A 19,082-nucleotide genomic window follows, 5' to 3' on the forward strand; every position below is an offset into this window, starting at 1 on the left:
CTTGACCTCTCCCTTGTGTCCGTGTTTGCACACACCGTTTCTTTAACATGAATACTTACCAACTAGCTCATCTCTCTGTTGTTTTGATATTTTAGTCCGTTCGTGAAGTTGATGGACATCCAGAATGAGGTTTGTCATGAATGGATTTTTCCCCCGTTTTTAAAAAAAAACAAAATTACTCTTAGCCTTAAGTCTTTTCCATCGCAGCGTCCTTGTAAAGTGTTTATTATCACAATAGTTGCCGAGTCATTTTGCTGGAGCATGAAACAAAATTTCACAGCCACCCGCAGTTCACTTCAATCGGTCATCACGAAAAAAAAAAAAACACCGAGCGCACGAAACCGATTCCACGAAAAAAACGCTGTACCCAGAGAAAACCTTCCTGGGAGAAGCCAACGGATGCAATTTATTTGAAAGGAGTTGCGTGACGCTCGCCTAGCGGGAGATTTGCGTACCATGCGCCGAGCGGCTAGCGCAGCGCTATTCCACTAGCTTTTGGGTACCCCCTCGTAGTTCTCATTAATATTGTGCCTAACAAAGAAAAATGAGCCCTTGAAATTCCCCTTCTTTCACTCATTTTAATAATGCAGGTTAAAATGGATAGAAAGTTCACTGGTTATGTACAGAAGAGCCAAAGTCCCTCCTCCCCTTCTTCCCAGAACTACTCAGTCATCAGCCCAGTGTCACCCAGTGTCACCCAGTGTCATCATCTGTTGTGTCATAGAAGATGTCAGTGAGGTCGGTTGATGTCTCCACTGGCTTTGGTTGTTGGGGCTTGACAACGTAGTCATCCACAGTTGTTGGGATCCGCACGCCATCCTTCTCTGCCTCTAACCGGCTGTCGGCCACACACTTCCTGAGGAAGTGAAAAACAGTCAGTGTCCGAGGCCTCCCTCTCCAAGCCAAGCTATTGAGTAGCTAAGGTTGCACTGTAGCTCGAGCCACACTGCAAGGTAGCTCTACGTAGCTTGAGTAGCTAAGGTAGCACTAAGTAGCTTGAGTAGCACTGCAGCTATTGAGTAGCTATTGAGTAACAAGATGACAAGCGCCAATAAAGCTTTAGAAAAATTGGTTCTGCCAGGAACAATAAGGGAAGGGTGTTGAAAGAATTTCAGTTACCGAGATTCGCCCCTTGGGAACACAACCTACTCTGACAGCCTCGATCTAACAATGCATGGCACTTAAATGTCGCAAGACTATGTGCAACCCTGTTCCTAGCGCTGCAGTCCAAGTATATAACAGGGGGACACCGTAAGAACACCATGAGTCTAAGGCCCTTGCCCACATTTCAACCTTCTGATCACTTGTCACTCTTGTTCCATAAGCGAATTGTACACACTCTTGAATGTGCGAGCAAAGTGCATTTGCCCAATGCTGGGCAAAAGTTGTAGGAAGGATTGTGCGCGATCCAAACATAGCAAACATTGCACTGACCGGATTAACTTGCTTACGGTAATGAAAAGTGGCGATAGCAAAAGCGAAAAAAAAGAATAATGGTTGTGTCAGTACGTGGCATCGCAGGAACCAGATTAGGAAACAGTCAATACCCATTAAATTATGCAAAACTGTAGTAATTTTGATGCCTAGAAACGGACTGTTTCACATTATCTTGGAGTAAAAAGTGTGCAATATTTGTTCAGGGCATACACAAGAAAGCCTGGTCTCAGTGATACTCTATCGCTTACCCTCAACATTTTCGCACAGGATCTTCAAGCAGGCAGATGTTATATGCAGGGTAGTAAGAAAAACAACTTTCTATTCATTGCTGATAACTTCTATAATATTTAACCAATTGTAATAAAACAAGCATCTTGTTCCTTGCACACTCAGCATTTATTACATATTCCATTGATGTCATTGAAGGTACTAGTGACACGACCCCCTCAAGGGTCGCGGGCCCATACGTTATTCAGGACACATTTTCCAGGACACTGATTCATTGGGACGATGTGGACCCCTAAGATGGCCTACGACTTCTTCCTCTGGGCTTGGGCTAAAAAGCAAGTTTACTGCGCAACACCAAAAAGTGTTGATGAATTAGAGAGATGAATCAGCAAGTTTTTAGAAATGCACCGCAGCGATATCTAACGAAGTCAGTCACAAACATCTCCAGTCGTTTACAAAAACTAGCGAATAATGGTGATGCTTATGTGGAATTTTAGCAATGCTTAATGAAAGGAACAAAATGCTTTTTGTTTCGTAAAAAATGGCTAAGTACTTAAAAAGCTACACATTTTTAATAGTGAGTTCATTTCCACCCAACCTGTGTGTGTGTGTATGCGTGCGTGTATTATATATATATATATTATTGGAATTCAAAGGCTCCAAAAGGAAGTATAGCTCAGCTTTTGCTGCTTCTACAGCATTCCCTCCGTGGCATGAAATGATGTGAATCATAATTTTGCTGAACTGTTTTACAAGCATGGATCATTGTTTTAATGGTCCAAGTTTGAGATAAGACTTAAAAAAGAAGTAATTTGGCCCTTCTTTAAGATTTGAAACACTTTGAAACGAGTGAAGTACCTAAAGGAAATATATTAAACAAATAAAATTTGAAGAAAAAAAAGGAGACTTAGTAGAAGGTGTGACATTATGAAAACATTTCTCTTTCCCATCAGTGCTCAGCATTTTCCATTCTATAGGTACTGCATTTCATTCTTATTGAGCAGACACAGTCAAGCGCAAGACAGAGCAATACGTTTCTCTTCATCGTCGTCACTAACAGCCAATGTGATGTCCACTGCAGCAAGATCCCCAACAATCTCCAATTCGACTTCCCCTGCGCGAGCGGATTCTGTTCTATTCCTGCAAATTCCTTTATTCCATCGCCCCACCTTTGCCATTTTCACCCACGCTTCTCGTCTGTTGTTATCCATCACATTGCTCCAAATGACTATGTATCCGTTTGCAGTGATGGAAGCGACATTTTGATTTTTGGAGCACATTCTGGAGCAGAAAAAATGCTAGTTTGGAGCAGCTATTGGCATTTTTGGAGCAGATGGCAAAATATTCCATACTACTCCTGGAGTTTAAAGCATTATTTAAGCGTCTCATAAGTATTAATACTTATTATTGAACATATTGCACATACAGTTATCCCTGCAAATTGCATAAACAAATAATTAAGCAGATGGGTGGCCACTGAACACTAAGTAAGATGAGCTATATGCTTAAATTTTTGGGTACTTGTGGCAGAAATAATATAAAACCAATAAAGCTAAGCCGAAACGATAAAAGAAACCACAATCACGTACAGCAATTTATAATTGGTAATAGAGCAAAGCAATCTATTATTTTCATAATTGACCAAAATAGCCTGCATTTAAAACTAAAAAAAAAAAACAACAAGAAACTAAGTGCAGATAGGTTGAAAAAACAGCCTTGCCATTTCTTGTGGCAAAAATGAGGCCGGAGCTGACAAAGTGACAAGTGTGACAATGCAACTACTTGTGGCATTGTTGATATGCTAGTATGGAGCTAGTACAGAAACTCCATACTAGCATACTACACATACTATACTCGCAGACTTTTCTTGGCAATGAAGGAAAGGCTACGAGGGCGGAGGTACTGCACATGTACTGCTCCACGAAGTAGTCCGGTTTGGCACGCGTTTAGAATTTAGTTTCAGTTTGTGAACCATCCGTATCTCCTGTGACGGCTGTTCGATTATTCGAGTGGCCATGGTCGAATAGTAACATTGCATACTATTTGCTTCGTCTGCTTAGACAGCCATTTGTTAGTGAAATTTATCACAAGCTCCTTTGGCGAGTCATTGGGAAAGCTAGAGGGTGACAAGTGCTCAACTGAAGAAGAAGACGCTATTTTGATTGTGAGGTGCACGTAAAAGGTGCAACGTTTTCACACGTGCAAAAACATGAAATGACACTGCGTCAAGTAAAACAAATATAAATTTTATATCTCCTTGGTGCGTGCTGCGCCTCCTTTCAAACAGTGTCCCGTATAAAATAGAGCAATGTTGTTGTTTTTAATTCTCACGCAGAAAACGTGGACGCAATTGTGGGACTATATTCTTCAGTGGTAGCATACGCGTAGTTTGGCTCTGCAGCCTTCTCTTCATTGCCAAGAAAAGTTGTCCACGAGTATACAATGATAGTAGACAGCTCGTTTTTTGTTTCGTTCAGGCTCGCTGGATGATCATGTGCTTAAAGTTCATTGTTTTCAGTTTACCAAGACCATTTCGGAGCAGGTCCGGAGCAGTTACTAACAATAATTACGGTTTGGAGCAGCATGGAGCAGCATTTCTCTTTTGGAGCAGTTTGGAGCAATTGGAGCAGCACTTCCACACTGGTTTGTTTCCTGATGCACTCTGCTGTCTTCCAATCTCTTAATGTTACGCCTATCATTTTTCATTCCATTGGCTGCTGGGTGGTTCTTAGTGTCTTCTTGAGTTTCTTCATTGTTCTCCAAGTTTCTGCCCCATGTGTTGGTACTGGCAAAAGCAAAATGGTTGCACACTTTCTGCTATAGCGCGAGTGGCAAATTGCCCGTTACTAGTTGAGAATGTCTACTGTATGTGCACCAGTTCATCTTTATTTTTTGGTGAATTCCTTTTATATGAGTGGGCTCCCTTTAAGTATTTAACCATTCTAGAGTCTGGCTGTCTATTGGGAACTTTCACCCTTTTGTTGGACCACCTATCATTGTCTTTGTCTTCAGTATATTCTTCAACCTTACCTAATGCATTCTCAGTTTATGTCTTCAAACATTTTTTTGCGAACTCCCGCCGTTTCCCTTGGAAGCGCACAATTAAGATAAAAATTCTACACGCAGATGTTTTGCTACCACAGCCTGTTAACAGCGTCGGTTAAATATACGCAGCAACAGTAAGAAGGGATGCACCAATTTAAATGTCCTGCCTGCTTCCAGTAGACTATTGACCAATTGCAGCCCTCTACGCGAAACTGCTGTACAGCCAATGTGACTCAGCCGAGAACAGCCACCACCAAGTGTATGCTTCTACTCAGAAAGAAGGTGTCTATGAAGAAGTCAACTCCGCACACTGCGTATGACAATGAAATTTTGCTGAGATGTCCTCCGCAGCTCCATTTTCCACCTGCTGAATGTGCTTAGTCCACTCAAGACCGACCGGTGGTTGAGGGCCCCTTTAATTAATGAGACTCCAATCCAGCTGTGTGCAGATGTACTGACCACTGCACTACACCAAAGGAGTTTTCTAGGATTTTGGGAAAGGGCAAACAAAAATGCCAACTTTTCAAACGTTACGACAATTCTGTACCTTCCGTCTCTCCCCCTTAACTTTTCCACAGAAACTCTGTAAACACCTACATGAACATTGTACCCGGTTAAAGCCAAGATGCTATGCCAAAAGCTGCACATGCTCAGCCTTAAGGATGTTGGTTTGCTTGTTATACAATGAAGTGCAGTGCGCAAGCAACAGTGAGTGCCCAAGCTGGAATGGCATCAATACTATAAGATTTGAAAGGTGCTACTCCTGTCTTGTTCACTGGGGAAAATGTTTGTCCTCTATGCAACCACTGTGTGCACACTGCATGCACTTCTGGGCACGATCGCTGCTGTTTGTACCTTCCAATCTCTGAAAACTTGCGGTGAATCCACAATGTTATGTTTCAACTGGTCAGGTGGTGAGAAGACTACATGCATTTCAGTGAAAAATTTCTGCCCTTTTCACTGTGCACACGAGTATTATATCTTGCAGACAAGTGTGCTGTGCCTGTGGAACACATCCGTCGAAATTCACTATCAGACATTGAATCCTGGCAAGGTGCTCTTTTATGCATAAATTTAACGGGCTCCTGAAGCTAAACATAATCAAGGCAAAAGCATGACAAGTCCACTTTTGCATTAAACAAGTGAGAGATGTATCCATGGTGAGTCTACTAAGGATAATTGAGAGCTGTTGTCATTCAACTTTCAGTGCTTTCAAGTGCCGATGATATAAATCGACCTATGCGGTTGCTGCTTTGCCAGATGTTCCCAGCTTTAATGGTGGCAGAGCAGAAATAATGTTTGAGACATACACATGAGCACGTCTTTCACCACTTTATTCTTAAGTCACTGCCTTCATCTGTGTCTTCATGAAACTTGCAGCCAACTAACACACCTTAGCACTTTCTTGCATCACGCGCACCGGCAGCATATGTGCGTTTGAAAAGACGGCAGAAAGCATTCAGACAGGTTCCACTCACAAACAAAATAAAAGACAAGAGAAAAGTTAACGAAACACTCTAGCTGGTACTTGCACACACAGGCGTGGCGTCATGTCTATAAATAGTCCTTAAATAGCTCAGAACCAAACCGACACAACAAGAAACAAGTAAAATGGCTTGAGAAAACCTCAGTCTCGCAGACGCATGATCGATGGACGTTGTGGCCTGCGTGACGGTCTACAGCAGCAGTGGATTGGGCTGGCCAGACTGACTGTGCAACCTTGTCAAAAGCGCTGACACCACTGCCCTCGCGGCAAACACTGTGTGTACCACATGTACTCAAGTATTAAAATTAAAAGCGGACAACACAGAAGACAGGTGTTGACAGAGGCGCAATGTGACGACCGACCCTTCTTGCCTGCGCACACGTGGGGCAGGGGATGGTGCCCACCTCAAGTGCGACCCATGTCCCGAAAAACGAAATGTCATCCCTGAACGGAAAACACAATCCCCTGCTGGCTGCTGCACTGGCGACTGCTCTTGGAGACAGTTGGACACCTCTGCAGGAACCTCTCACCAGTGCCGGCAGCAACGGTGGCGCCTTCAGGTCGTTGTTGTTGGTGTCGCCGTGGGGCAGGCAATCAGGACTCACCGTTGCCCGAGTCATCGTCATCCTTGTAATGAGGCGGTCCTGTGCTACGGCGCCCAACCTGGTGGCCGTCACCGCGACCCGCGTCTTCTTCCTCTTCTACTTCTTCATCTTCCTCGTCGTCTTCCAAGTCATCGTCGTAGTCGTCATCATAAAAGTCAGTCATGTCGGCTTCGGCAGACATCGCAGAGTCGTCGGTCACTTTCTGCCTATGCTTGACACAATACTCGTCGATGGTAGTTGGCACGGTCACGTTGTCACGATCAGCCTCGAGTCGCGTGGCTGACACTTGCTTCCTGTGGGCGAGCACGTGCGCAGGTGGCACATAGAATAAGGCCAACATGGAAGGGAGAGGTAAAGGTGGGACCAGGAGGTGGAAGGAGAAGAAGGGAGGGAGGGGCACCATTAGCAATCATCACAACGCAGGCACGCCAGGTGCTATAACATGGCTGCAAAATGTGCTTTGAGCACAGCAGACCAATCAAAAGAGCCATGCAGGGATAGGATTTGGATGATAGCTCCTGCAAGCGCTAGAGAGCAATTTCAAAGACAGAAGGAGAACTTAGAGGTAACTCTTGCAGAGAATATCAATGCACAAGGCAACCAGCACAGATGGGGCTCAAGCCTTCAACAAGTATTCTTTTCTACCGTATATGGGCCTCTAGCATTCTGCCTTCATTGAAATGTGACCGCCGCAGCTAGGATCGAACCTATGCCTTTTGGATCACAAGCCTAGCACTGTAACTACTGAGCCACCACAACGGTGCGCCAGCCCAAATGCAATACCAATGCACGTCAGTTACAACCCCATTGATTTCTCTGGCATTCCTCTTTATATAAAATAACAGCACAATGAAAACACTATTACAGCAAAGCCGAAACTGTCGCTCACAAGATTGTCCCAACACTGAATGCAAGCTTGTATCATCAGAGAGTATGAATAATTAGAACAGTTTATGAGCCACCGCCATTTCACTTTACAGGTCGCTGCCAACATTATTGGTAGCTGAAGAAACATAAAAACCTAGTTCTAGCCATTGACAGCTCTGCACGTCCAGAAGATACTGGCAACACTTTGGCCAACAATACAGTTGTTGCATTGAGTGCACTGAATTTCTGCCACACCTCACTGGCCCATTATTGTAGAGAGGTGGTTAAATGGCAAGGCAGCCACCATCCTGTTATCTTATTGACTAACTCAAGTTTGCTCAGTATTAGCAGAGTCATTCAATTCTCTTTATGGTCACGAAACTGCACCGTCACGCTATGGGCGAGCTTCATACGCTGCTCGAAAATGCCGCAACGCGCCGCCGCTGCGCCACAGAGGCGATCGTCTGCGCCGTCCGCGTATTGAAATACTCGCGCAGTGCGAGACAAGCTGCTGGATATCATATGTTCAAGTTTGAGGAAACGCTGTCGCAGGACTAGGATGCCTAACAGATGTTGCGTGCCGGGGTGCCATTCCGGCTACAAGGGAAGCAAAAAGGTGTCGTTTTGTTTGCCGTTAGACAAGCAGCAGCGCGAGAAATGGAAGCGGGCCATACCGCTGCAAAAAAGCGGTGATAATTAACATTGAGTCGAAGTATACACGTGTGTGTGCGAACCATTTCGACGCCTCGGACATTATCACGGCGTACGATTTTAACATCAACGGCGACTCCGTGTCGCAGAAACGCGACAAACCAACGCTGAAGGCTGACACCGTTCAAAGGATTTTTGAGGACTTCCTTCGTATCTCACAAAGCGCAAACCTCGATCTCGCTCATCTACAGTGCGACCACCATGCAAACGACCACGTGAGTCACCCTGAGAAGAGCTACGAGCGTAGCCAACGTCCTGTTTAGACCGCACCGTAGTGCGTGTCGTGCGGAAACGCCTGGCAAGAAAGGGACCAACGGGGAGTGTAACTGCGTGCCGATCACCTGCTAAGTGCTGCACTGCTCGGCCCTGTCGGCTAGACGAAAACAAGTCATATCGGTTGTACGCCAGAATGAAAGCGAAGCACTAATACAACGAATAGAAGCTGTTATGAGAGTCAAGTGCAACTCTCGCTGGCGCACGCAGCGAGCGAGCGAGCGTGTTCACCCACGTTTCTTCACTATCGAGCTTCCGGACCCAAACAAATGCAAGCCTTCGAGCCCGGACGCCACGGATAACTCGCTTCAATGTGCCGAATGTGCAGAACTACGAAGAACACTGCCAGCTTTAACAAAAGTAAGCTGTTCGTCAGCGGTTGTATTCCCGCAGAGTTACCTGCCACAACTACGAAGCGATACGAAGTAGGCTTCGCTACGTCGTCGGCACCAAGCCGGCCGGCGGCCGGTGTGAGTGCGTTGCCGGTGCAGGTGAAAGAAACGTTGCGTAGAATATGCTTCACAGAGAATAATGTCTTCTGGAATAAAGTACAGGTCAAACTGTGTCTTTCTCTGCATGCCACAACTGTTGTCAAACATCTAGCATGAAGGCGAGACGAAGCAACTTGCGGCCGGCGGCGTACAGCGAGCGAATTACGAGCATGGTGAAACAGCTGTGCCTGCAGGTGCCAAAAGTCATACAGAAGTCCCCTGCTACGGCGTTCGTAATTATATATCTTGGTATTCTGTCGTTAATCCCCGAATTTTTGTATTTTTTCTGCTGATACCACCGCGAGCTGCATGTTTTAATTGAGCTGGTTTTTTTCCTCCCGGGTGCTCATTTTAAAACAGAAAACGCGTTCAGAAATGTATTTATGCATGCTGAGTGCTAGAAGTAAAAGCGTGAAAGCAAAGCGACCGTTGCGGAAGTTTAGAAAGTTTAAACACCGAGGCTTCCCACACACAACCCCAGCGATAGCAGCGTTCGCATCGCCTCTCAAGCACAGCTGCGCTTCTGGCGGCGGCCGCTGGCTCCATATGAAACTGACGCGGCAGTTTCGTGACCATAAGAAGCATTGAATGACTCTGGTATTAGCTACTAGCTATACAAGACATCTCAAACAGTGTTCACAGAAACTGCACTTAATAAAAATATTTTCCCACCAACAATGCTTACCAACCTTGGCATAGATCACTCTTTTATACGAAGTTTTGATAATGCAGTGTCATTACAAATGGACTGTAATGTGTCAAGACGCAGCAGACTCACCGTATGATGTTTTCATACTCTTTATCAGCACCCTTAGAATCTTTCCAGCGCCGATACATGACTGAGGCATCTACGTTGGCTGGAGAGAAAGTGTTGGGCTCGTTCAACAGTGAGATGACGCTGAGCAAGATAGTCCTGGAAATAAAATAATAATAAATAAATAAAAAAGAAACGAGAATAATGCAACATCCTTTAGTTTTCACTTTGGAGCCTAGTGATGACTAGCTTTACACCGTACTTCTAACCCAAGTAACTGCTCTATAAAACTGCATGCTACTGCTTGCCTCCGCAAAAAAAGTTACAAAGGAAAGTTCACGCTACTTTCCTGAAAATACTGGTTTGTATGTGTTTGTCCGTTTACACTAAGAATACAGTGGTTTATGTTCCAGTTTTTCCATGTGTTAAAACCAAGATATATTGTATTTCCTGGTCTAGTCTGTGGGCTATACTCTTAGGATGCTGTATTTCTACTTCCTACAACGCGATCACCACACAGTAGATGACCATGCAAAATAAATCCTCCAACATTGTGATGAAAACTTCGAACTTTATGCAAGGTTCATTCCAGCAGTATACTACACGACTAGAGAAAAATGCAGCTGGTGATGGGGCTGCTACGGTATGTGGTCCAAGAAGGGGTCCGACGGCTGTTCACTGTGAAAATACTAATACACACTTACACCTGTCTTGTGGCAATCTGCAATATGCGGTTATTCAGTGGAAGCACAATGCAGAAACTAACTCCACAGAACATCATTTTATTAATACCACAAAATAGGCTCGCGTAGTGGCTACACAGCTCATGACTTCCTGTAATTTGGAAAGCCAAACTGGAAAGCCATCCCAACAGGTGTGCCCTAAGAGTCAAGTTAAAAAGGCGCATGTGCATGATTTCCGGGAAGTGATACCATGCACACAATGTCCTGTTACATGTATTCTCAGCATGTAGCTTTCTTCAGTGGACTTAATCTGTTCCAAATACTTGCCTGACATTCTGTGTGGGATTCCAACGTTCACAGGGCAGCTCACCACTCTGAGGGTCGTCAATGGGCGGATGAAGAATAGAGATGCACAGGTCCCCATTCTGCATTAAATCAGAGGATGCCATGCAAGCTACTTAACCATTACAGCAGCAATTTGCAACAAGAACACAGCTCTATCACACAACATGAACATTGTGAGCTCAGTCTCACTCAATAGACCTATCCAATATCAGAAGCTAGAAAGTGGCAAATGCTCCTTTTAAAAATACACAAATCTGTAAGCTAAGTCAACACATCAAATTGCTGCACACAAACAATCTAATGTAGCACAAGGTCTGTAACTTCGTACGGAAATTTATATTTAAAGAAATTTTGTGCAGACTCCACACAATGTGGAAAACCAGTGCACGTGATGCTGTCACGAGCCAGCATGGTGAGATGATGTGTTAGAAGAGACATACTGCAGACAGATTTCAGTGATGAACCCATCTCTCAGCCACTGTGGTAAACACTGTGCATGTTTAGTATTATGCCCTGTTGAAACACGATGGGCAACCTTCCGCTGCCTATCCTCTTCTTCCAACTTTAGTGATGAGAGGATAGTCCACCAAGCTCCAGCAAATATCTGATGCCAAAAACACAATATATATACTAATGTTACAATATGGACTGAACCAGGGGCTCCCTTAAATATGACTGAGGAGTGCCACACCACGACAGGCAGTTGACACAATAGACAACTATCTGACTGCCACTGGAAGGCAACCCATTCTGGAGAAGACCTAGTTAATTTTCCTTGGAGGTGTACCACAACAAAACAGGGTGGCATTGAAGCTCGACTGCAATGACAAACTAACTTCGAACAGACAGCTAAGAATACACTACACGAGGGGAAGGAGCCAAGCCTTCCCCTCGTGTAGTGTATTATGCACAGACGTGGAGGAGCCAGTATGTACTGTATCGTGCAGACTACGCATGCGTTGTACGTATCTACTAGTTTACAGTGATGGACTGCAAAGATTAGCCAGCACGTGCCTGTAATGTCGACGGCTATATATGCTGCGGGTGTTCCTAAATAAACTGCTTTTTGGTTCTTGCATCCCGGCTGAATGATACATGGTGTCAGAAGTGTGTTCGCTCGATGAGGGTACGACAGGTTGTCGTTGTCGTACGTATTTGAGGCAATGGAACTAGTTAAGCCACCGGAGCACCTGCTACTTTCCGGCAACATCGCGAAGAATTGGGACTTGTTCATCCAGAAGTTCGAGCTGTTTCTTCAGGCGACAGCATCTGCGAAAGAGCCAAGGTCAGAAGCTGTGAAGGCTGCGCTACTTCCGAGTGTGGCTGGCGACGATGCACCTTGAAGTGTTTCAACAACTTCACCTTCCTGGAAGCGGAACGCAAGGATGACTACGCGACGGTTGTGCGGAAGTTTAAGGAATACTGTCAAGAACAAGTGAACGAAGTTTATGAAAGGTACATATTCCGCTCAAGAACCCAGGACGAAGCTGAGCCCTTTGAGCATTTCCTGCGCGACCTGCGAAAATTGTCCCGGAGCTGCAACTTCGTTGAATTGACCGAGTCAATGATTATTGATACGAGACCAGGTTGTGTTCGGTATACATCACCCAAAGTTGCGGGAGAAGCTCCTGAAAGTGAAAAGTCTTACGTTAGACAAGGCGGAACAAATTTGCAAAGCCGCTGAGCTGGCCAGTCAAGAGAACGAGGCGTGGGCTCAGGCCGAGAAACATGTCGCGTCGGTAAAAAAGCGCCCGTTTAAGTGCATGAAATGCAACCGGCTGCATGAGCGAAGCAGGTGCCCAGCGTTTGGAAAGAAGTGTTTTGTCTGTGGAGGTGCAAATCACTTTGCAGTGTGTTGCAAGAAAGGGCCTACAGTAGGCGAAGTGGTCAATGCGCAAGACACCTTCGACATCCTCGACGTAAAAACTTGCAGTGTGAGAAGTTCGACGGACTGGATCGTAAACACTAAAGTTGCCGACCAGGATGCCTTCTTGAAGGTGGACACAGGCTCCCAAGCAAACTTGCTGCCCTACTCGATCTATCGGAAGTGCAAAGGTAAACACATTTTGAGGCCAAGCAGCTCCACTCTACGGTCATATAGCGGTGACGCTATCAAACACTTCGGTGTCGCGACCTTGCCAGTGGCCATTAAGAATCAGTCCGGTCAGTTCGACTTCTTTATAGTCAAGAAAGGTAACCAAGCTATACTCGGACTGTGTGCAAGTGAGACGCTGGGATTGGTCGTGAGAACGGTGGATGCAGTCGAAGTTGGCACTAATGAAGTACTGGAGGAATTTCCTCACCTGTTCCAAGGAACGGGCTGTGTAGGGCGTCAGTATCGGATGGTATTACGTACTGGTTCGGTACCTGTAGTCCAGCCAGCACGACGCGTACCCTTGACACTGCAAGAACTGCTGCGGGAGGAGCTGGACCGCATGGAACGGGGCGCTATCATCACGAAAGTGACGGAACCAACGGACTGGGCGAGTCCCCTCGTTATTGTACGTAAAAAGTACGGCACACTACTGGTATGCATTGATCCAAGGCATATCAATGCATGCCAGAAACGTGAGCACTATCAGATGCCTAAACGTGAAGATATTGAGGCCGAGCTCGCTGGCGCTAAATACTTTTCCCGCCTCGATGCTAATTCCGGATTCCACCAAATTCTTTTGGATGACACCACATCAAAAATCTGCACATTTGGTACGCCTTTTGGTCGCTACCGCTTTCTGAGGCTGCCCTTCGGTATTGCATCGGCTCCGGAAGTGTTTCAAAAAACACTGAGCGAGGTTTTTGACAGGGCTCCTGGGGTACGGGTGTATGTAGATGACATCCTCATCTGGGGCGCAACTAAAGAAGAACACGACACGCGCCTTCGGAATGCATTGCAACTGGCGAAAAACGCCGGCTTGACCTTTAACGCGAGCAAGTGCAGGTTCGGGCTAACTGAAGTCGATTTTTTGGGTGACGTAATCAGCCATGATGGAATAAGGCCAAATGGCACACTGAGTATGTCCCTAGCCAAAATGTCGCAGCCAACGGACAAAGCTGCGGTGCACAGGATGTTAGGCATTGCGAATTATTTTGGGAAATACATTCCGCATTTGGCAGAAAGGACGAAACTCTTGCGCAGCCTCATCAAAAAAGACACCAAGTTTGAATGGTCCGGGAACCACGCTAACGAATGGACAGCTATTTGCACATGGCTCAGCAGCGCACCTTTGTTGGCCGTTTTCGATGCTGCCACGAAAACAAAAATTTCTGCGGATGCTTCTAAACATGGACTGGGCGCCGCACTTCTACAGCGGCACGGTGACAGTTGGCGGCCTGCTGCGTATGCATCGCGCGTGATGAATGAAACTGAACAAAGGTACTCGCAAATTGAGAAAGAGGCGATGGGAACAACATTCGGTTGTGAAAAATTTCATCGTTTTGTATACGGGCGCAAGATAGTCATAGAGACAGATCACCGCCCACTGTTAGCCATTGCATCCAAAGGAATCGGTGATATGCCGCCACGTCTTCAGCGTTTCTTCCTGCGCTTATTGAACTACGACTATGTGCTTGAATTTGTACCAGGGAAAGAATTGCTGCTGGCCGACATGTTCTCGAGGTGGAAAAACTGAGCGATACCACGTCTAGCACAGTCATTGAAAAATTGAGCTGCATTTTTGCGCTATATGGAATCCCAGTCGAGGTTTGCAGTGACAATGGCCCTCAGTTCACATCTCATGAGTTTGCTACCTTTGCATCCAGGTACGACTTCAGGCACGTGACATCTAGTCCTGGCTTTCCGCAGTCCAATGGATTGGCGGAAAAGGGTGTCCAAATAGTAAGACGGATTATGAAAAAGACACAAGAGAATCGCGACGACTTCTGGCTGGGCATTCTCAGTTACCGATCTACACTACTGGAAGACGGCCGCTCCCCGGACGAGCTGCTGCAAGGCCGGAGGCTACGAACCAGGCTTCCCGACTTCAGCCCGCAAATGAAAAATTCTGTGTTCAAGCGTAGGCAAGTCGACAACCGAAGGACCTACCAGTGCTCAAGAAAGGAGAAGTGGTGAGGATTCGAGATAAAGCATGGACCTGCAAAGCACAGGTCGTGGAACCTGTAGCGCCAAGGTCCTATCGCGTCATTACCGAAGATGACAAAGTGCGTCGTCGGAACCGGAGACACCTGATTCCAACGCATGAACCCTTTCGACACGATGGCCTCGACAGCGACGAGCCGGAAAGCGAGGACGACCAGCCGGAGGTGACAGCACCAACTGGGATGCACGCAAACACGGCTCCAACCCCTACACTGTTCCCAAGACGGTCTCAGAGGGCAACTTGCCAGCCAAGACGTCTGCAGTACGACCATAACTTCCATCAAGTTCATTGTGTATCTCGGCTTTAAGAAACTGTTAAAGAGAGGAAGGTGTATCGTGCAGACTACGCATGCGTCGTACGTATCTACTAGTTTACAGTGACGGACTGCAAAGATTAGCCAGCACGTGCCTGTAATGTCGATGGCTATATATGCTGGGGGTGTTCCTAAATAAACTGCTTTTTGGTTCTTGCATCCCGGCTGAATGATACAACATCAACATCAAATGAAACCCGAACAGCGGCAAGCCTTTGCAATGGTATGGTGCGCGCCGTCCTGTCATTACCATTGACAGGCGCGCGTCTGGTTTCACCGCAGTGCGCATATGCGCGCCTGTCCATCGTGATGACTGGACAGCATGAACTATACCACTGCGAAGGCTTGCAGCTGTTCGGGTTTCATTTGACACCGATAGTACACTTTATGTACCCTGGTATAAGCTGTGCAATCTTGCAAAGCTTGCTTATGGTGCAGTTGGCTTCACTATGTCAAGACAATGAGGACAATGACATGTTTGCCAACTTGCCACCGATCAAGCAGATTTTGCATTGCAAGAATGAAGGACACGAAGTCAGACAGGCACTGTCTGACTTTGTGCAGTCTTGAGCTGGATGAATGACAAATGGACGGCGTACCACATGGAGACGTGAACGTTTGAATACCCCTAAAAAGATCAGCGGCCCCAATCCTATTCCTCAAAATAGTAGCAGGAACCACAATGACAAGATCAGGGCAGTCCTCTCAAAAATTGTGCAAACGATGACCCAAATGGTGTTTACACCGACACCCCTTGCAATGGCTGTGTGAGCTCAGGAGAAGGCCTCTTTTAGTATGAGCAAACTACGCTGACATGCCACAAGAGTCAAATGCAATTCACCTTGCAGCTGAAGCATAGGCGTGCGCAGGGTTCCCCTTCAGGGGGATGGGGCGAAGGTTCGTTGCAGCACCCCCCCTCCCAATTATGTCAATTTATAGCGCTGACATTGCCCCCCCTCCCTATTATGTCAATGTGTGGGGCTGACTTTGCACCCCCCCCCCCCCTTAAGGTGAATAGGGGGGGAGCTGCTTTGCTTCACTCGTCCTCTCGTAAAATATTGTGGGCCCCGAGGGACTTTGGGCTTTCTCTTGTTGTTGGGTCACGGCCACATAATAGAAAACGAGGTAATTAAATATGTCCACATAGGTCGTGGCGGGCAACAAGCCGGAGTCCGCGGAGGCATCTCTGCTGATGGAAATCCGGTACGGGTCGATGTGTCACACATCTTTATCCTATAGTCTCATATCGAGCGAACAATCGAGGTCTTCCTGGTCCGATGAGCTGGTCGAAGTAAGACAACAAAAAACCGCACTGCTTGATTTTCAATATCGCGCACAGCAACAGCCGACAACCCCTCAACACATTGCGCTGCAGCACGTGAACTGCAGTAGGTACCAAGCAAGAGATGGTGGCAGACGGCGGAAGTGACGTCACATGAACACTATGTATAGTGAAGGAAGCGCCCAGTTCTAGCCCATCAGTTCCTGTGCTACTACAGCAACAATGCCTCTCTCCTGTGGGAACATCTGGGGCTTGAAAGGTCTGTGCCAGAGATATAAACCTGAACAGCTTAATTTTCTAAATGAATGCATCTGCTCTCAGGCACACCTGAACACCCCTTCTGTTATTCGCTCCCTGTGGGAATTTGTGAAAGTTACACACCTACATTGATCACTTTTACCCATGGAGGCCCGTGTGACAGCGTTTATAACGAAGATTTTCTCTCGTGCCCTCAAGATTAAATTTTCAACCTTGTAGACACAGGCAAGGTGACAGAATAGTGAAATTTCGCGACAAACGTATTCCATAACTTCCATTTTTATCATTGTCCTCACTGGTGCCCTTATTTTGCTATAACAATGCAAGTTCTGAAACATGTGGCAGTGTTTTTCCATCAATATCACAAGAATGATGGCAACGATTTGTCATCTGGTACTCTGGGACCCTCGTCAGTATACATTATGCATTGTAATTAACATGTTATATAATAATAAAACTGATTGAATAGAATTATGGTGGTGCCTAATATTTACCTATTTCATTCCTGCGTCTGAGATGCACTCCCGAAAGGGTTGCAGTAAACAACGCCTTTTACACTCCGCAATAACTTTTTTCGCACTCGCTCTTGGGTGTAAAGGAAACCGGCGCGCGCCGGTGTGCTTCCTCGCACCCGGACTACGCAATGTGAGAAACGCAACGGCGTATATCTCAAAAAGATAGCTGGCGTTACAAGACAGAAACAAATTTTATTTCTAAAAAATGCTACCGTGGTCGGGGGATACCGGACGGAGCACTGCGCAAGGGCACGGGAAGCTCGATCCCACCACCGATCAAGGAATTCAGGAAAGCCGCACGGTCAGTCCGAAACATTCGCTGAACAAGCTTCACGTAAACTGCACACCAGCGATACTTCTTGCTCCCGTCGGAACCACGCATCGTCCATGTAGCAACGATATCATTTGGAACGTTTACACTTTATCTTGCCGGTTTTATAATATTTCTGGGGGGTCTAGAAGTGATACGCGAAACGCTAATAAACGCTCTACCTAGGGGAAGTTTACATTACACGAACTTCACTAAGGTCATTCGGATGAAAATTGGCAACGAGTTGACAAGCGGAAGGGAGAGAGGGCAAAAAAAAAAGATGACCTGCACACAAGGCCATCAGCTAAAGCAGGTTACTGCTTTCGTTTACGCAGTACAAATATTTACACGTAAGGCATTATTCGTCGATCAAACCTGCAGGTTCACCACATTTAACGAAACAAACCAAGGAATTCCGTCGAAACTTACTTCGTAGACGTTGGGATGCCAAACTTTGGTGAGGAAGCGTACCGTTGGAGGAGAGTACGGGTAGTCTGGTGGAAACTTCATGTGTGCCTGCGCATTTGACGACGGCAAGGTTTTATTCATACGCATCGCTAGACAGCGTGCCGCTTATCTAGACGGTCATGCGCTGCGTCCATGCAGACGCGCAATTTACTACTACACACACTGATCGACTAAACAAAGCCCCGCCGTTTCTAGTTCATTGTGCAAGAGCACCGCACTGTACTGCAGTTAAAGTACCCTTGTATCGCAGATCGCGTCACCCCTCACAGCTGACACAATCCCGTACAGCGAGGCTTTCGCAAAAAAGACGCGCTTCCCAAAAATAGAGGCGCGTGATGCAGCGTGGCGTAGGCCTATTTAAGCAAGTCCCGTTGGATGCAAAGAAGTGCTGGCGACCGCTGAGTTAGCGGTCAAGCTCACCTTGAAATATCCACCCTCGTAGAGCGTGTCGGGCGGGCCGAAGATGGCCACTTCCCATTCGAAGAGATTGTCATCGTTGACCAGTTTTACCCGAAAACCTTCAACGGGTTCCTCCTGGAGGCTCTTGAATTCTAGGCCCAGGGCTCGTAGTGCACTACTCGTTGGCTGCTGTGCCATACTACCGAGCCTAAGGTCTGCGGCACAAGGAAGGAGAGCTCGGGCCGGCAGACCTCGCGGTCACTACCTATCCTCGCAAGAACTACAATGAAAAAGCAGCGAACTCGCTGCTAGCTATGTCAAAACACCACAAAGATGGTTGCCCGTGACGTCAACAACCGGAACAACAGCTGGAAACAGTAATGAGAAACCGCAAGCGTTTGAGATAAGTCGCAAATAAAACAACCCGTAAAGTGACGGAACGCAAAGCTAGTGTAATTAGAGTTCCAACAGAGTCAAATAACGATAGTTAAGAACCTGTGTCTTTTTTATAACGG

The 19,082-nt window shown here is 46.4% G+C and overlaps 1 protein-coding gene across 2 annotated transcripts; it reads right to left on the minus strand.

The window, feature by feature from the left end:
• Positions 1 to 565: 565 nt before the first annotated feature.
• Positions 566 to 18,926, minus strand: LOC119387847 (ubiquitin-conjugating enzyme E2 R2). 2 transcript variants are annotated; one of them, XM_037655386.2, is made up of 5 exons: positions 18,589 to 18,926; positions 18,130 to 18,216; positions 10,908 to 11,005; positions 9,922 to 10,056; positions 566 to 856 (listed from the first exon to the last, which is right to left on the minus strand). In XM_037655386.2, exons 1-5 carry the CDS (start codon positions 18,763 to 18,765, stop codon positions 694 to 696), a joined length of 660 nt encoding a protein of 219 aa, XP_037511314.1. In that variant the 5' UTR covers positions 18,766 to 18,926; the 3' UTR covers positions 566 to 693. The 2 variants fall into 2 exon arrangements, with proteins under 2 accessions (XP_037511314.1, XP_037511313.1); XM_037655385.2 differs by lacking the exon at positions 566 to 856 and adding an exon at positions 6,028 to 7,094 and having other exon boundaries at positions 18,589 to 18,921.
• Positions 18,927 to 19,082: the final 156 nt, after the last annotated feature.

This window comes from Rhipicephalus sanguineus, chromosome 3 (genome assembly GCF_013339695.2).
Source record: "Rhipicephalus sanguineus isolate Rsan-2018 chromosome 3, BIME_Rsan_1.4, whole genome shotgun sequence".
Taxonomy (NCBI): domain Eukaryota; kingdom Metazoa; phylum Arthropoda; class Arachnida; order Ixodida; family Ixodidae; genus Rhipicephalus; species Rhipicephalus sanguineus.

Excerpts from the sequence above, each read along its gene's own strand:
- LOC119387847 (XM_037655385.2), bottom strand. The coding sequence starts at position 18,765 with ATGGCACAGCAGCCAACGAGTAGTGCACTACGAGCCCTGGGCCTAGAA. Across the intron at positions 18,217-18,588 it reads ACGAGGGTGGATATTTCAAG|GCACACATGAAGTTTCCACC; the intron begins GTGAGCTTGACC and ends TCAAATGCGCAG. Across the intron at positions 7,095-9,921 it reads GAGTATGAAAACATCATACG|GAAGCAAGTGTCAGCCACGC; the intron begins GTGAGTCTGCTG and ends GCTCGCCCACAG.